This window comes from Heliangelus exortis, chromosome 22, assembly GCF_036169615.1.
Source record: "Heliangelus exortis chromosome 22, bHelExo1.hap1, whole genome shotgun sequence".
In the NCBI taxonomy this organism is placed as follows: Eukaryota; Metazoa; Chordata; class Aves; order Apodiformes; family Trochilidae; genus Heliangelus; species Heliangelus exortis.
Window position 1 is genome coordinate 8,243,101 of NC_092443.1, and position 17,214 is coordinate 8,260,314.

The following is a 17,214-nucleotide window of genomic DNA, read 5'->3' on the forward strand; positions in this document are numbered from 1 at the left end:
CAGTTTTAGACAGACTGAGATGTCCAAAAGACAAAGCTTAAAAACTACCAGAGTTTTTATAGTTTTTATATTGCTTAAAAGCAATGGTATGTAACCTGAGAATCAGTTCTCTGAAGACAAAGACCATCAGTTCAGTTTGTCCTGTCAATAATTCTTGAAGACTTCACCATCAGAGTTGACTGGATCTCTTTCACTCATGGATTTTTTATCAATTTTATACCATGTTACACAATATTAAAAAAAGACAAAGTAATGCCTTGTGTTTTCCAAGTTTCAGCAGCACAAACACTGCCCCACTGAAGAGATGTCTCTATCAGCTCTGTTAATAAGAGCTGAAGGACTCAGAAATAAACCCTCCCCATTTCTCATGAAGCAATCCTTTTGGTCTGTTCCATCATAGCCATGAGTCTAATCTCTCAAAAAACAGTCAGTTCCAAGTACAAACCATTGTGTGCAACACAGTTTACAGGATTACAAAAATAATTTCACTTGTAACAGCCACCAAGGAGACAATTACTGCCAGACTTTCCTCTGCTCACTTCAGGGTAGGGGCCATTTCTTTACCATCTCACTTACAAAATCTTTTGCAAGACCATTACCTGATTATGATTTGAAGAGCAATCTGAAAAAAATTGATTTATCCCCTGAACAGGAGAAATGGATACAGCTCAGATCCTATTTTACCTCCAGAAGCACATGGAAAGAAGCCCAAAGCATCACAAAAGAAGAGCATGATGCTCATTCAGATTCTGAGTAGGATTTAATTAGTATCACTTATCTATTAACAGAATTATTTAGTACTGTATGGATGCCCTCTAAGCTGCAGATCATGAGCAGAACGTGCCCTTTCTCAGCAACTAAGGCCACCTGGATTATAATAAAACCATTCTTTGCTGGGTCTCATTACAGAACTGTAACATACATTCTCTAAGTGGTGTATAATGTTACCCCTGACAATTTACATACAACAGGAAAAAAAAAAATAAGTAAAAGACTTTGTATACTGCTGGTGAGAGGGACTGTACTCTCATCCCATCTTTCAATCAGCAGAAAGTCACAAACTTGGATGAAGCAGAAGAGACAAAATAATAATTCTGGAACTCTTTGCTCCTCTAAACTTCACACAAGTAACATTCCCTGCTTACAAAACAAATGTTTACCTTTTGAAGGTTTCCAAAATACAACAGCTTCGTTAAAAATATTTTTATTTTAGAGCTGAGCAGAAAGCTGACAAAAACTGGAAGTGGGGAAACCCAGGGATTCAGGCAATTTAGCCCAGGAAACCTGCTCACACTGCCCTCACCAGCTGTTGACTGAGGGTAGCTCTTAGAGTACTGTGAAACTTTCTTGAACAGGTAAGTACTTCAAAGACCAAAAAAAGCCACAATTTGCATTTCCTCTACAATGCATTTCATTAGTGCTTGGCTTTCCTGCCTGCATCTTGCTAAAGGCCTTGGGCTTATGTTAGTATATAACATAATATTCCATATATATATGGAATATATATGGAATATATATTCCAATATTCCATAGTCTGGAAACTATATAGAGCTCCAAGGACTGACAAGTAAAATCCACTGAGTTAATTTTGAAAAATCCCAATTTTACAAACTGAAAGAAGAAAGCAATATTTGTGATGGAAAGGAGTGCAAACTACCCACTTGCTCACAGCAAACTGCAATGTCAACAAACTTCAGTAAACTCTTCCCAGTTCTAAATTCTAACATTAAAAGAGTGATGACAGAAAGCAGAATTTCTCTACTTTAATTAACACCACACTAACTAAATCTGCTGAGAAATCAAAATTTTCCATTGCCTGTTTTCCCAAGCTGTACCAAATGACCAAAACTAACTTTTCAGAAGCTCAGCAGCACCCTTGCTCCTCAGCCACTGAAACATCAGGAACTGCAGTCTCAGCCTGCTGGGAGAATCCCTTCTAGGGCACATTTGGTTCTCATCAAAACTTGCTGGGGAAATCGATGAATCTGTCCTAATAAATCCCAGCCCCTCAGACTACTGTCTCAGCTAAGCAGACTTTGTCATCTCTCAAGTGTATAGAAGGCTTCCAGACTTTGAGAGTGACCCATGACAGAACTCCCTGATGTATCTGGAGAGATGGATGAATGGAGAAACACTTCCATCCACAGCATCCTTCCCCTCCGTATTCTGGAATTTGGACAAAAAGGTCTCCCCCTGGAGCCCATCTGGGATAAGAGGCAGGAAGAGCTCTGGGCTTCCCAAAGCAAAGCCCTCAAGCCCAAGCCCCATGCAAGGAGGGGTGGTCTCACCACCAAGATTGGTGTTGGAGACAGAAGGGAGCTGCAGTCAGTTGGCTACCAAAATTCATAGAATCCTAGAATGGGCTGGGTTGGAAGGGACCTCAGAGCTCATCAAGTCCAACCCTTGCTCCACTCCCCCCGTGGTTCCCAGCCCATGGCACTGAGTGCCACATCCAGGCTCTTTGGAAATATCTCCAGGGATGGAGAATCCACCCCTTCCCTGGGCAGCCCATTCCAATGGCTGAGCACCCTCTCCAGAAAGAAATTCTTTCTAATGTCCAACCTAAACCTCCCCTGGCACAACTTGAGACCTCTTGTGCCCTCTTGTCTTGCTGAGAGTTGCCTGGGAAAAGAGCCCAACCCCCCCCTGGCTCCAACCTCCTTTCAGGGAGTTGGAGAGAGTGATGAGGTCTCCCCTGAGCCTCCTCTTCTCCCTCTCTTCTCATGGTCAGATAGGAAAAAAGCTAGAACAGATCATCAAATGAAACAAAACCCAAACCAGGACTTCAGCTCCAAGCCATTTATCATGCATGCTCTCAGTAATTTGTCCTTGAGGAGAGAAAAAAAAAAAAAAAAGACTGTTTTGGGGAAAATGTGCAGTGATGAGTGACTTTCTTTTAATTACAGTCCACACCAGAATCAAATTCTGCTCTCTACCATGCCCACACTAAAGCATGAGTTATCCTTACTCTGATGAAAATGAAATCCAGGATATGCACCAGCACTTGAAAGATGAAGGCACAAAATTATGGCAATTCCTATCTATCAGTTCCAGGTCTAACATTCCTGAAAAAAAAAACCCCTCTTAGCCACTTGAAGGCAGTTATGGAAACCCTATCAGATAAGAATTACTTCAGAACACAAGAGTGTTTCAACAGCATGAACAGAGAAGCATTTTTTTCAACAAACTGACCAGAACCAAGTCTAAAATAATAAAAAAGCCAAAACCCCTTCATCTGCATAGTGAGATTTTATATAACAAATTCACAACTGCTTGGTAGCTGCCCAAGACTCACTGAACAACATCCAGTATCCTGAAAACAAAAGCACAACCCTGACATATGACAAGCAGCATATTAAGTTCAAATATTATTCAAAATTCTAAATCACACAGGAAACCTTTTTAAACCCATCTCTCCATGAATTAAAGAGGCTTATAATTTTCTAAGTATTTTGCAATGCTATTCCAGAAGTGACACAGCCTTGCAGGAGTCATTTCAAATATCAAACTAAATTTCCATGGGCCATAATGCTGCAATGATACAGACACAAAAATACCTGCCCCCTGGAGCCAACCAAAGGCAACACCAAAAGCCCCAGCAAAAACAGTTTTTCCTACTGTGCATGGCATTTAACTTCCATTAAAACATAATCTGAACAAGCCTGAATACAAGCAGAAAAACTGCAACTGCTGCTACATCTTCTCTACACTACAGATGTTCATTGTCATTATGAAAGATGGGGTTTTTTTCTGAAATTTTCAGTCAAAGGAAAGGCAAATACTTATTCAAAATAAGTCTGTGTTGTCAACTGATTAACTGGCCCAAAACACTGAGACAGAACCCTGAGTTCTGGAGCCTTAAAGGCACTACCAAGAATCAGGAGGCCAGAAAGCTTTCTCTGCAGTGTAGGATCCATGCCAGTCAATTCTATTTAGGATTAGGTTTTTTTTTTTTTTCTTCGAAACAAAGTCATAATATAAATAGTGTGTCTCTGTGGCTGGAATATCCATTTTATCTCTGATCACTAAAAATTCTTCAGGAAACATTACAAACAATTCCAGCAACTGGAAAATATTTACATGAGGAAATGCCTGTTCAGTTCTTTTAAGTTATCAATGTTCTACCAAACCTGCCCAAAATTCCCACATTTTTTAAACAGCATTCCATAAATGAGATTGGGTTTGTCTTGTTGCTTGTAATGAAACACCTTCACTGAAATGAAACATTATAAACCCATGATTTTTGGTTTTCCCCACAAAAATGAAGATGAGAACACTGACAGAGATGGAAATACTAAAAGATTAAAATAATTCAGAAAAATATTCCAACAAGAGTTAATATTTCACTGCAGGAATGGGCTGCTTTTCTTCAGCCTTGTCACAAAGTAAGCCAGTGCTAATCCATTAAGCATATTATGAGTTTGGAGAATTAGACTTAGATTAACAGGGCTACCTCATTTTCCAAAACAAGATTTTGCACATATTTGTATAAATTTTGTCCTTGATAAACAAACAAACAAACCCCAAGTATTCCATGATATTTCTTCCTAATGAAGCTACTTAAACTCAAGATGCATCTAACAACAAGGATTCAGAATAGACAGATCTAGTTCCAAACAAAAAGCAAATTCCACATGATGCCAGGAAAATACAAATAATACACCAAAAATCTTTATATTCCCATCTGTGACTTCAGAGATTTATGACAACCTGAGGGAAAGCAGAACTCTTCCATCACCTACAACTTCCTGTTTAATGTCACAGAACACAAACTGCACCTGCTCATTCAACATTTTTTCTACATAAAAGAATGCTGCAGATTGTCACCAAATATCACCATGATTCATCTTGAAACCAAAACCACAATTTGACCAGTAAAAACAGGCCTGAGGATACAAAGGGTACCAAGGTCCCAGCATCCCTTGGTCATGATGTCCAGACAAGGAAGAAGACCAAAGCCTTCATGGCCTGGAGGGACTTGGGGCCTGCAAGGAGCAACACCCAGTTCTGTGGTGGTTCCTATTTAACTACAATGGGGATTTAAACATTTTGAGGTATGCATTCTTCACAAGCACCATCTGTGAGTGTGCACCATGAGGTCTGTAGATTCAGGGCATCACATATAGTTCCATTATCCCTCTCGAGGCCAGCAGGAAACACGTAATATTACAGGGGAACAGTCTGCCATATTACTGATTTTTAAAACAAAGATGATTCAGGCCCAATTTAGTTACTTCTGGAATGGCAGAGGAGACAGAAAAAGCAACAACAAAACCAAGAACGACTTCCAGATAAAAGCAATCTTACCTATTCCGTAGGCTTTAGCACAGATCCATTGTAGATTAGCAGCTATTTTTGCTCTGGCTGAATCATAGAGCTCCAAAGGGACAATCTCAACTGCACTATCTGTCAGAGCATCCATTTTTCTTCTGGTACTATCTCCACCCGCACAAACATCAACATCCACCATCTAAAAACAAAAGGCAGCAGACTTTGTCACAAGCAATCGCTCCCGTTGCATTTTGCAGACCACACGGCGGAGGAGTTGGCAGAAAAGGATCCCCGGCGCGTTATACCGGGCACAATACGGCGGGATGAGCACCCCAGGCCCGGCATCCTTAAGGATTTTCATTGGGAAGGGTTTCTTCAGCAATTTAAAACGCACTCGATAATCGGGCGACATCCGAGCCCAGGGCGAGCATCCCTTTCTTTGCGAGCCAGGGATGTGTTCCCAGCGAGCCCTCTGCCAAGGCTCCGGGCTGGCGTCAGCCGAGAAGAAAGGCGCAGCCCCATCACCTGCTCGACGCCCGGAATAAAGGAGACCGGGGCGCTCCCGCACCGCCCCCCGCACCCTCCCGCCCGCCGAACAATGCGCGCAGGTACCGCGGCCCCCGCCCGCACCGCCCCCTCCCCGCGGGGCCGCGCCGGGGGCAGGGGCAGGCCCAGGGCAGCACCTGCGGCTCCTTCCCTCGCCTCTCCCGGGAGAAGCAGCAGAGGTTTCTCGCCCGCACCCCCATCCCCGCTCCGCCCCGCACCGCTCGCCCCGCCGGGCGGCGGGAAGCCGGGGGAGGGCAGGGGGACAGCGGCTCCCGCTCCCCCTCCTCGCCGCGGCCCTGCGCGCATCCCCGCCCCCACCCGGGAGGAGGAGGAGGAAGAGAAGAAGGAGGAGGAGGAGGAGGGAGAGGGGCGCAGCCCACCCGGCACCGGGAGGCTGCTCCGCACACGGGCGCCGCTGAGCCCCCCGCCGCCGCCGCCGCTCCCCCCCGCCCCTCACGCCCGCCCGCCGCGGCCTGCAGGCCCCGCCGCCTCACCTTTCCGCGCTACCGCTGCCTCATCCCCGGGGCGATGGGGCGGGGGGGGGTTGGGGGGCACCAGCGCGGCGGTGCCCGGTGCCCCGGCGGCGGGCCGAGAGGCGGGGTGCGGGGAAAGGCCCGGCGGGCCGGGCCCGGTGCCGGTGCAGGCGGGCAGCGGGCGGGGGTGGGGAAGGGGATGGGGGGGGGGGGGGAAGCGGGAGGAGCCGCTGCCGCCGCCGGGCCGGGGCTGACAACGATCGGGACCGCGCGCGCGCGCATGCGCCCGCCCCGCGCCCGCACCCGCGCGCGCCCCCTCCCTCCCCTGCCGGCCGGGGCGGCGCGCGCTCGGCGGGAAAGGAGGCGGGGCCGGGACCCGCGCGCGCCGCCAGGCCCGGGCCGGCGGGCGGGGAGAGGGCGTCAGCACTGCGCGCGCGCCGGAATCGCGCTAGGCAACCGTTGCCGGGGCAACCGGACCGGCCCGCGCGGCGCGGAGAGATCCCCCTGCCCGCAACACCCTGCCCGCAACACTGCCCGCAAAACTGCCCGCAACCCCCTGTCCGCAACATCCTGTCCGCAACCCCCTACCCTCAACACTGCCCGCAACCCCCTGCCCGCAACCCCCTGCCCGCAACCCCCTGCCCGCAACCCCCTACCCACAACACTGCCCGCAACAATGCCCGCAACCCCCTGCCCACACTTCCCCTGCCCGCACTTCCCCTTCCCGCACCGCTCCTGCCCGCCACACCCTGTCCGCACTTGCCCTTCCCGCACCGCCCCTGCCCTTGGCAGTGCTGGGGCCACCCCCGCAGCCGCTCTATCCCGGTCCCGCTGTGCCCTCAGCTCCCAGCCGGGCCCCGCGGGAGGCTCTGAGGCCGCTCGGGCCCCGGGAGCTGCCCCGCCGTGAGGGACGGAGCGGGGGGTGACCCTGAGCCCGGCCTGGCTGCGGTTCCTCAGCACCGGGGCCTTCCCGGGGAGAAGCGACAGAGCCGGAGCCTTTTCTGGTGGGAAGGGGGGTGAGGAGGAGCGGCTTGAGCTGCTTCCTCCCCAGTGCTGGGCAGCCCCGCTGGCAGGCAGGTCCTGGGCCTTGTAACCCTCAGGCCCGTGGGGCATGGGCCATACTTTTCTTCAGGGTAATACCAATAATTTTCCCCGAGGCTTGATCTGCTCGTGATTGAAGGGTGGCAAAGATGGCTTTCAGGCAGATGGCTTGTGCACCTATCTTAGCAAACAGAATTTCTTCAACTGGTTTGTGTTCTGACCCATCACAGAATTGCTCAGGCTGGAAAAAAGATCACCCAGTCCAGCCTCATCCTAACCCTATTACCCCATTCCTGATCAGCCACCACTAAACCATGGCCCCAAGCACCACATCCAGGCGATCTTTAAACATGTCAGGAAATGTTGGACAGGTACAAGACACTGATGGTTGTTCTCTGCTGGATGCACTGTGGCAACCACAGTCACCTTAGGGCCACTCTGCTGGGTCCTGGGGCTCAGCCCCCCTTGTGCTGGGCCAGCACTGGATCCTGCAGATTAACTCTCTTGACAAGCCACTTTCAGGGCTTATCTGAAAACTGAAGCTACATGATTGAGTAGAGGTTCAAGCTTTTAATGCCTGTGTTGGAGATATGAATTATCCTGCTATCCAGCCACTGAAAAGATGATTAGAAGTTTAGCTGCACAACAGTGATAGCAGAATGACCTTATTCTACCTAATTTTCTTCGTTATGACTCTCATGAATTATTTTTTTTTGCTGCATGTAGCTGGCAGATTACATAAATGTTTCAAAATCATTAAAGATTCATCTGCGTCTGCCTTAAGATTCAACGTTTATTTCCCTTTATTTTTTCAAAGTGCAAGTGGAGGGCATTCTGCTTCGTGTCACCAGGAAACAGGAGCTGATGTTCAAAGGTTGCTGCAGCCTCTGTCACTCCTCCATAGTGAAGATTGTACACAATTACAGGAGACATCCTTTGCACACAAGGTGCTGCTTGGTTTATAATCTCCCTTCCAAGAGTTCAGTTTCTGATACAGTTCTTCCAGGCTGTCGTTTTGTGACATTATCATTGTAACAAGCTGCTCTTGTTTTCAGATTAAGCATTAAGGCCCAATCCAAATCCCCTTAAATTCAAGAGGAATGTTTTCATTCACGTGGTGATGGGGCATTAAATGGATTGCAGAAACAGAGCAGCCCTTGGACTCCTGGAGCAGGTGACCTGTACGAGAGGGTGAAGTTGCACTCAGGAGAAAACTGACCTACTTCTTCTTCCTCTGACATATTTCTGCTAGAGGTAAAGAATGGATCCAGTTGTTAAGCTTATCAAAGTCACTTAGGAACAAAACCTATCTTAAGAGGGTGGCAGACTGCTCCCACAAAGCCAGTATTACCCAGACCCCTGAGTCTCAGAATAAAAAAGCAGAAAAGTTTTCCCCAAGAAAATAAATGTTGTGGAGAAAAAGCAGAGAGAGAAGTATAGCAGTGAGAACATTCTCCTTCCACGGGATTCTGCTGCACTCCAGATCCTGACTGTAGGATTACCTCTTGCTCCATCCTTTTTTCTCCTAAATTGCTGTCCTCTGGATCCATGTGTGTGTCTTGCTGTCTTCCAGCCCAGTGTGAAATGAGCTGCTGCTTCTTCCTCTCTGGTAATACCTGAAACTGCTGCTTAGGGCATTCACGTGTGCTTAAGGTGAAGCTGAAATTGATGTTTTGGGAAACTTTGTAGGTGATAATGAAGTGGTTTGTCAAGAACTCAGCAGCTTCCCACACCAGCATCCTCAAAATTCTCCTGGAGATAAAAAGTCTGCACTTAAAAGGGGAGGGTCAGCAGTGAATTGCCAAACGAGTTTGCTTGTTCCATGAGAAAATAAATGACTCTCCCATATTCAGGAGCAGTAAATTCTTCTTTCATTTGCATACCACTTGTTTCATTCCTGTTCCCCACTACTAAAAAATGCTTCAAGGCTTTTCTTCTGGGAAGTGTTAATACATTGCTTTTCTATATGAAATAATTTTCCCATTAGTCTCTCGGATTCCTCAACCATCCCGAGTGGGTGTACACGTGAACTGACAAACGTTGCACAACTTGTCCTCCAGCAGAGCTCTGAGATTAATTACTTGCATGTAATACCTTTGAGAAATTGCCATATTCAAACACGACACCTCTGACATGTAACAAAGCCAAACCCACGTGCTTGTCCTCTGCCATATGGGAAGAACGCCTGGAATTTTGGTTTCTTACACCATGTTGCACTTTTCCATGTATTTCCCACCTTTCACCTCCTCTTTTCCTCTCCCCAGGAGAAGAACAGTTACGGGCAGGGGATTGAGCTGTTCCCCCCAGCTCCTCAGACACCATCAGGTAGGGTTCAGCATTCCCATAATCAATATTCCCATAATCAAGCAATAATCCTGTGCAGATGGGGGTGCTCCAGGCAGCACTGCCAAGGAGCAAACGAGTAGAAGCCTCTCTGCTCTGGAGCACGCTGAGCTCCTTGTCCCTTTGGCTGGTTTATAACCCACATCCTTCAGGACCATCCTGTCCACGATGAGTTTGCATTGCTGGGGGAGCACCTGCACCCACCCCTCCTCCTCAGCAGCCTGGAGACGTGGGTCCCTCTAGCTAGGGAGAGGTTCTTCACTTTCAGTCTTGTTCAACAGCTCCTGCCTGCATTCCCAGGAGCAGCAAGAGAAGAGAAAAATGAACCAATAGGATTTTTTTCCTCTTGTCCTTGAAAAATTTCCAGCCCTGTCAAAAGGCCCGGCAGAGCAGTGAGGAGCAGCCCCAGGCTGCCTGCAGCCCTCTCCTTACAGCTCTATTTTCAACCCTGGACTAATTTTGAATACCACTGTATCTGCTTCCTGGTGCTTAGCTGTCCAGGGCCTCATTTGCCCTGGTGCTGAGCACTTAATATCCCCAGAAGGGATCGACTTAGAGCTCGGGCTCTTCTGGAGGTCACTGCGTGGGGTGGCTGCTGGCAGGAGGAGAAGTTTGTCTGCTCTGTGACAGTCAGCTTTAAACATCTCCCAGCACATGCTACAGAGTTCAAAAAAAAAAAAAAAAAAAGTTGTATCTTACTCAAAATTCCCTAAGGAAAAAGTGATTTGGTCTAAAGCACATTTTAAATATCTCCTGCCTGGATGGAGCTGCTGTACAGTAACATGGGAGGGGGAAGGGAGGCTGGCAGACTCCTTCCACTGCTGCTCTGACAGCATCAAAATGTCTTTTTTTCCCTTGTACAAAATAGTTCCCCATGACAGTCCATCATGTAGCCAGCTTTAAGGAGGAGAGAGCAGAATATTATTCTTAGCAATAGAACAGCCACTTGAGTGCATCACCAACGCCACGGGAGCCATTTCCAAGGCATGATGCTGCTGTCAGTAATTACTTATATCCAGTCCTGTAACTCATGAGGAATATGCAGTGGCGTGGCCTCGTGTGTTGGGGAACTGCACGGAACAAGCCATATTTTTCATGTAAATAAAGAAAACAAAAGAAGGACAGGTAGCAGGGCTCTGTTTCCTTCATGCAGTGGTGTCATTTCAGAGGTAATGCACGGGCTGTTCAGCTGCTAATGCTGAGGAGTGCAACAAGTTATTCGGATTTATTTCTTCTCCCCTTGCCTAAAGCCTTTGATGTGTATGAAATGATGCTGGGGAAGTCCAACTCCACACCCCTGCCTGCTGTTTGGGCTGAGAGGGGCCTCCCCCCCACTGGTGTACACGGCAGGAGGGTGATCCCCATCACACTTAAAATAATACTTCTATGCAGCACTTATCTTCTGAGTGCTGTACAAACATTAATTAATGACTCTGTTATTGCCAGGGGGAAGGAGCTGGCAGAGGGAGGGGTGACAGCTCTCCCTCCCTGGCTGTCTCTGAAGCCAGACCTTGCCTTGCAGCTGTGAGGAGCAGGATGCTCCCTCCCCAGCCTTGTGGTTGGTTATCTGCAGCAACCACAGCTCTGGAAGTTCTGGCAGTGGTTTTTAAGTGCCTACATTAATAATAGGTAGGGGTTTAGCATGTAATTTATTTTTATCTATAAGATTATTTATTTTTCAAATCCCTAGACTATGTTTAGGAGGGTGACAGGTCAATAGCATTTACAGCCCACCAGGTTTTCCAGAGGGACTTTCACACTGAGAGGTTTAGTCCCAGCCTCCCTTCCCTCTGCTCTGTCCAAGCTCCAGCAACCCCATCCAGAGACACCCCAGGGACCAGCTGAGCCAGTGCTGAGAGGTTTTTGAGTGTTGCCATGATCTAAACAATGAGCAAATGAGATTTTTCTGTGTATCTTCACGTTCATTAAACCTTTTCTCACAGTCATATTTGGGTAGTGTTCAGACAGAAATCAGTTTTGCTGGGAACTGTTGATTTGCTTTCTTTCCAAAAAGCTCCTTTTTCCTAAGGACACTTTGGAAAGTAAAACTGCATTCACCACAGATGTATAACTATGCAGAGAAAGCACAATGTATCTCCAGCTTCTCCCACCACTATTTAAGGATTATTGGAAAGCAATGAATAATTTCCTCCATAAACACAACCCCCTTGGCCCTGGGCTGAGGGCACAGCACTGCAGCTAACCCAGGAACCTTTGCTGTGCAAGACTTGAGCCCAGAGAGTTGCTAAAAAGCAGAAGCTGCCTCAAAAGCAGATTAAAGCTCCTCTAATTCTGTCAAAGTAGGGTCTGGCTGGGGTTGGGCAGTGCCTTCCCCCTGCATTTCAATTCATTGCCATTTTTAGCTCCTGCTGTTCTGGTGGGACACAGCTCCTGGGTCACTGTGCTGCTGACCCTACAGCTGAGCAGCCCTGTCCCCTCTTGCCCTGCCTCCAGGGAGGTGCCAAAACAAACATCACCTTTCTCACCCCCCAGCCCCTGCCAGCTTGCACACGCTGCACTTGAACACCCTTAAATCTGCAGCCAGAGAAACACATTAATGTACCAGTCAGCCAGAAACATCTCAGTCCTGCTCGTCCAGGTCCTACATAACAGCAAGAACTTGGCTGTCAAAGTCACCAGGAGCAGGAAATCAAGCCATGCCAGCACCTCTGAGCCACCAGCAGCCAACTTGGGCTGATGGGCTGCCAAGCAGATGCCCTGGGGATGGGGTGGGCAGGGGTCAGCCCTGTCCCCACTCCCTCCCAGGGATGCAGATGCTCCAGAGTGCAGGGCTTGGCACTCAGGGGTTCCCTGAACACCCCGGGGTGCCCAGCACAGGGTATCCCCCAGATCCCCCCCAAAGGCTTGGGCACACACTGAAGTTGTCAGAGGCAGAACACAGCCCCCACCAGGAGGGGTCTGAGGGAAGAGAGAAGCCCCAACACCACAAGCAGCACCAGGGGCTGGAACCAAACACATTCCCAGGAATCTCATCCTGCTGGGACAGGAGTGACCCCACTGTCCCTGTCACAGAGGACTCGGTGACAGTGACTCAGGCCATCAGGCATGGATGCTACCCCAACACCTGGGGCTGTACACATGCAGTTCCAGAGCACCCTGGTCCCCACACACGTCGAGGCTGATGCCCACCCAGCACCACCCTGCCCTGCCCTCACCTCACTCCTGGGTTCAGAGCAGCCACTGCACCCCCACTGTCCCTGAGAATTAGGGTGACATCCCCCCCTCCCTGGGGATGCCTGGATCACATGCAGAAGGGAATGCTGCAAAGAGCACCCACATTCATGGGGCTGGGGTGTGGGTGCTGCTGCCCAGGAGGACACATGGATGCTGTAAGACCCCTGGCAGGACCCCCAGATGGGTGAATCCCGGCCAGCACTGACTTACCAGTCGTAGCCTCCGGCATCCTCACAGCCTCGGGGGTCCTGGGGGGGCTGTGGGCAGCAGCCCAGGGCACAGGAGCTCATGGCACATCCTGGGGGCTCAGCTGCAGGGGCCTCGGTCCCCTCTGCTCCCCGGGAAGGGCCGGGGGGAGCAGGGCAGCACTGAGCTCCCCAGCATCGCTGGAGTTGCCATGGCAACTGCTGACTGACTCACACTGGGTTATGAATGACATCAGAAACACGGAGGAGGGGGCCGGGGGCTGGAGGGGCCGAGGGCGATGTCAGGAGCAAAATATTCCTGGTTTGGTTTTTACTGGTAGAATCTGGAAGGTTTTGAACAGGGAGCACACCCAGAGCCAGCCCTGCTGCTCCCTGGGCAGCCTCTCACCCAGGTCCTGGGGGTGATGGGAGAGAGAGCCCTGGAGTGGGGAGGGAAGGAGATGCTGGACCCCTCCAGGGGTCAGCCCCTCTCTCTGTGTGGTGCTGCGGCAGAGCAGGATGGACACCCTGGCAGATGGGATCCTGCTGCCCTCGGCTTGAAACTCAACTGGATGAGGGAACCAGTTGAGAACTCACCTGCCTTGACTGGTTTTACCTTCGTGCTGGGCACACAAACGGGGAGGTCACCTTCAGGGGGATGTGTTGGGCTCCTTGTCTTTGGCAATGCTGTTCCAGGACATCATCCCATGGGATCCTCTCCATACCTGGGAGGCACCTGCAGCTCCTCAGTGTCCCAGCATCCCCAGCACGGTCACACTGGGGGGGCTGAGAAAGGACCTCACCTGGCAACTGGTCAAGAAGAGAAACATCAGGTGTGCGTGTGCCTGGGGAGGTGAGGGACCACCAAGGGACCACCACACCCAAAGGCTCCAACTTCTGGAGGTTTTTCAGAGCCCTGCTGTGCACCACCAGATAACCACAGCCAGGAGTGCTGAGTCCCCCCAGGCTCGTTAGATCAAGCCTGATGACACAGAATGAAGTATTTTTAGCAGGATGAGAGTCCTTCCACGAGGCTCTGCCCCGAGCAAGAGCCACGCCGGGTCAGAGAGTGATGCAGCAGCTACGTGATCACCAAGAAATAAACTTTTCTCAGCTCTCCCCAGGAGCAGCCCCAGGGTCATTGCTCAACACCCCCCCAGCCACCTTCCTGAGGGGCTCCTGGGTATCCTTCCTTCTGTGAGGCTGGGATCAGGGAACCCAACACTCGAGGTTTTTATTTTTAGCACAGCAAGCTATAAATACAGGCTGTGGTAACCCACAGAAATCTGAGTGACTGCTTGGCCTGGGAGGTGACAGCACTGGGGAAGCCCAAAAGGACCAGAGCTGCCCCACCAGCGCTGCAGCACAGGGGACCAGAACCATCCTGCTCCCAGGATGGGCCCTCTGGGCTGGACAAAGACACAGGGGGCTTTCAAATCATTTATGGGCTCAGCTGTGCTGGGCACACATCCTGCAAAGGGGAAAAAAAAAGGGGCTGGCAGGCAGAACGGGCTGCTGAGTCTCCTGTCTGTGGGCAGAAGAGGGATGGGGAAGGGGCCAGAGAGCAGATTTGATGGAGGATTGTACTTTTTTTTCCTGTCCTTGGTGAATGCTCTTGTGTGGGAGCCGGGGAGGAAGGAGCCCGTTGGTGAGGAAGCAGAGGGAAAATGCAGAGTGCCCTGTGATTCATGGCAGCAGCCTGGCAACCGGCTCCTGGGGAGGGGAAAACACAGATGGGAGAGGGCTGCTGCAGGACGGAGCCAACAGCACGGGAACGGGCGCCTGGTGGCCTTTTAAGGATGGTTTAGAAGGGTCGGAGCTATTTTCCTTGTGGAGGAGCTGAGCAGGCTGTGGGGATCCACAGCCCACCCTGTCTGGGGCTGTGGGAACCACGGGGGAAGCAGAGCAAAAATCTACTCTAAGGAATCCAAAGAGACATCCCGATCCCTCCTGGCACAACGGGGAGGGATCGGGAGGTTGGGTCGCAGGAGGTTGAGCACGGCCCCAGGGGCTGCCCTGCACCCCAGCTCCGTGATTCAGCCCCACTCCGGGTGCGTGGGAGCTGCTGCGGGGATGGGGCTCCCGGGCAGAGGTTCCCTGGGGAGCAGCCCTTCCTCTGAGGACAAGGAGAGGTTCCCTGCAACACCCGTGGGGTTTGTGCCCAAGCTACGGCTCATAAAAGCCCAGTAACCACATCATGCATAAGCGCTACGAGTCTCCCAGGATTAATTCTTGGATTCTGGCAGGGTGCAGGAGCTCTCACCGGTACCTCTCGGACAGCCCCCACCGGGGATCGAGCGTGGGGCCCCGGCAGCTGCTGCTCGCACCCCACACGCTGAGCCCCGGCTCGGAACCGGCCCGAGCCCCGGCCCAGAACCAGCCCGACCGGCTCAGGGCTCGGCCCCCGGGGAGGGAGCGCTCATTGCACAAGTGCTGACAGTGCCCTGTGCCAGAGCTGCAACTCACCCCTCTGTCATCCTGGGGTGCAGGATGGGTGCAGGACCCCAGCCCGTGGGGTTTGCATCCTCCCACTGCTGCATCCACCCCGGCCCAGGGCAGGGGCAGCACCCGGAGCCACGGTGAGAGCCCCCAGGCCTTGGGCACCAGCTCTTGGGCCAAGCATCTGATGGAAACCTTCGGGTTGGAGGGAGCTGGTCACCTCTCCAGGTTTATTTTGGTCCAGCCCATCTCGAGTTACTGATGTCCCTCCCCCACCCGTGATGGGATTCCTGGTGACACTGGATCCACGGGGCTGGGACTCTGCCACCCCTCCTCAGGTCACACTGGCTGGCAGCCATCCCAATGCTGTTCACACACATCCCCCACAGACCTGCTGCCTTCCAAGGCATTTTCCAGAACCAAACCACCACGGGGACGGTCCAGGTCGTGTCCTGTGGTTAAAGTGAAGGCTTTTGAGTAGTGAGAGGAAAATCAATTGCCTATGAATTCTGCCCCAGACCCACTTTACCTAGACCAAAGCATCCCAGCAGTCTGCGGAGCTGCAATATAGTAAAATAATTACCATTAAACAAACAAAAAAGAACAAAAGACAAAACCCAAACCCAAGATGGAGCAGAGAGCACCCAATGGGACAGTCAGAGGGGACTGTGGCCTCGAGCTGGGCAGAGGGCACCCAGGGCAGCACCTTCTGCTTCCTTCTACCCCTGCTGGAGCCCACCAGGTCCTTTACAATAATCTCCTCCTGTTTATGGGTTATTGCAACCAGACACCTCCAATTCCTGGGAGAAATTGAGCTGTGGAAGGAGAAAACCTGAACACTGCCCAAGTGTGCTGGAGAGGTGAGGACAAAGCTCTGCTGAGGGGATGGGGACATGTCCCTTGTCACACTGTTAGTGATGTCTCACCATGCCAACACCAAGCAGAGCTTGCACAGCCAAGTGCAACATGGACTCAGCTTCCACACCCTTTGTAGTGCAGGTTTGGGCTCTGATGAAGGCTGGAGGTTGCTCCCAGGCTGCTGAGCCTCACTCCTTGGGGAACATCAGTGCCACATCCCTGTCCCAAAGTGCACTCCTCAGCTTGAGAGCCGACAAACACGACGCCAATTACGACCCATCCTGTCACTCAGATAGCAGCACTTCTTAATTTTTAAGGAGTGCATTTCTGCCCAGACCTGCCATACCAGTTTAGGTTCAGAAGCACTATTATCTAATGATAGGCCATGAGCTGCTTTAAGGGTTGGTTTTTGTTTTTTTGAGCTTTAATTTAAAATCGCTGGTGAGCTGGACCTTTGAACTGTCCTTCAGCCAACTGCTGATCTGTGCATAAAAGGAAATCCAAGTTAGGGGTTGCAGCAAGAGAATACCTGCATTTATCAGCACCACACTTACAAACCTGCACTGAACAATAAGCATTTAGATGGCTCACGTGCTAATCCTGCATCTTTCATGGAACGCAAGGGAAATTGCTCCAACCTCCTCCCCAGCTGCTAAACAAACAGGCTGCTGGCAGATGCTCTTCCATGCCCTGAACACTGTGTGAAAATGCTAATAACCCCACCTCTTTGTTAGAGAAATCCCCACACAAATTCAGCATCCACATCCCTCACCTTCCAGGCAACCACACGCACGGGCCAGGCCAGGACATGATTCCCAAGCCTTTGCCAAGAGGCAGCACTGGCACCACAGGAGCAAGAGCAG

The 17,214-nt window shown here is 50.8% G+C and overlaps 1 protein-coding gene across 6 annotated transcripts in view; it reads right to left on the bottom strand.

Moving 5' to 3' along the window:
- Window positions 1-13,423, bottom strand: part of CAMSAP1 (calmodulin regulated spectrin associated protein 1) — a 33,671-nt gene extending 20,248 nt beyond the window's left edge. For 2 of the 6 annotated variants that reach the window (XM_071766302.1, XM_071766306.1), the window contains exons 1-2: window positions 5,955-6,032; window positions 5,308-5,470 (exon numbers count right to left, since the gene is read on the bottom strand). In XM_071766302.1, the coding sequence (XP_071622403.1) occupies window positions 5,308-5,470; window positions 5,955-6,017 (226 nt within the window). In that variant the 5' untranslated portion in view covers window positions 6,018-6,032. Of the gene's footprint in view, window positions 1-5,307; window positions 5,471-5,954; window positions 6,111-6,311; window positions 6,611-13,079 lie in introns of those variants that run through there. The other 4 variants (XM_071766304.1, XM_071766303.1, XM_071766305.1 and 1 more) reach the window with 4 other exon arrangements.
- Between the last annotated feature and the right edge of the window lie 3,791 nt (window positions 13,424-17,214).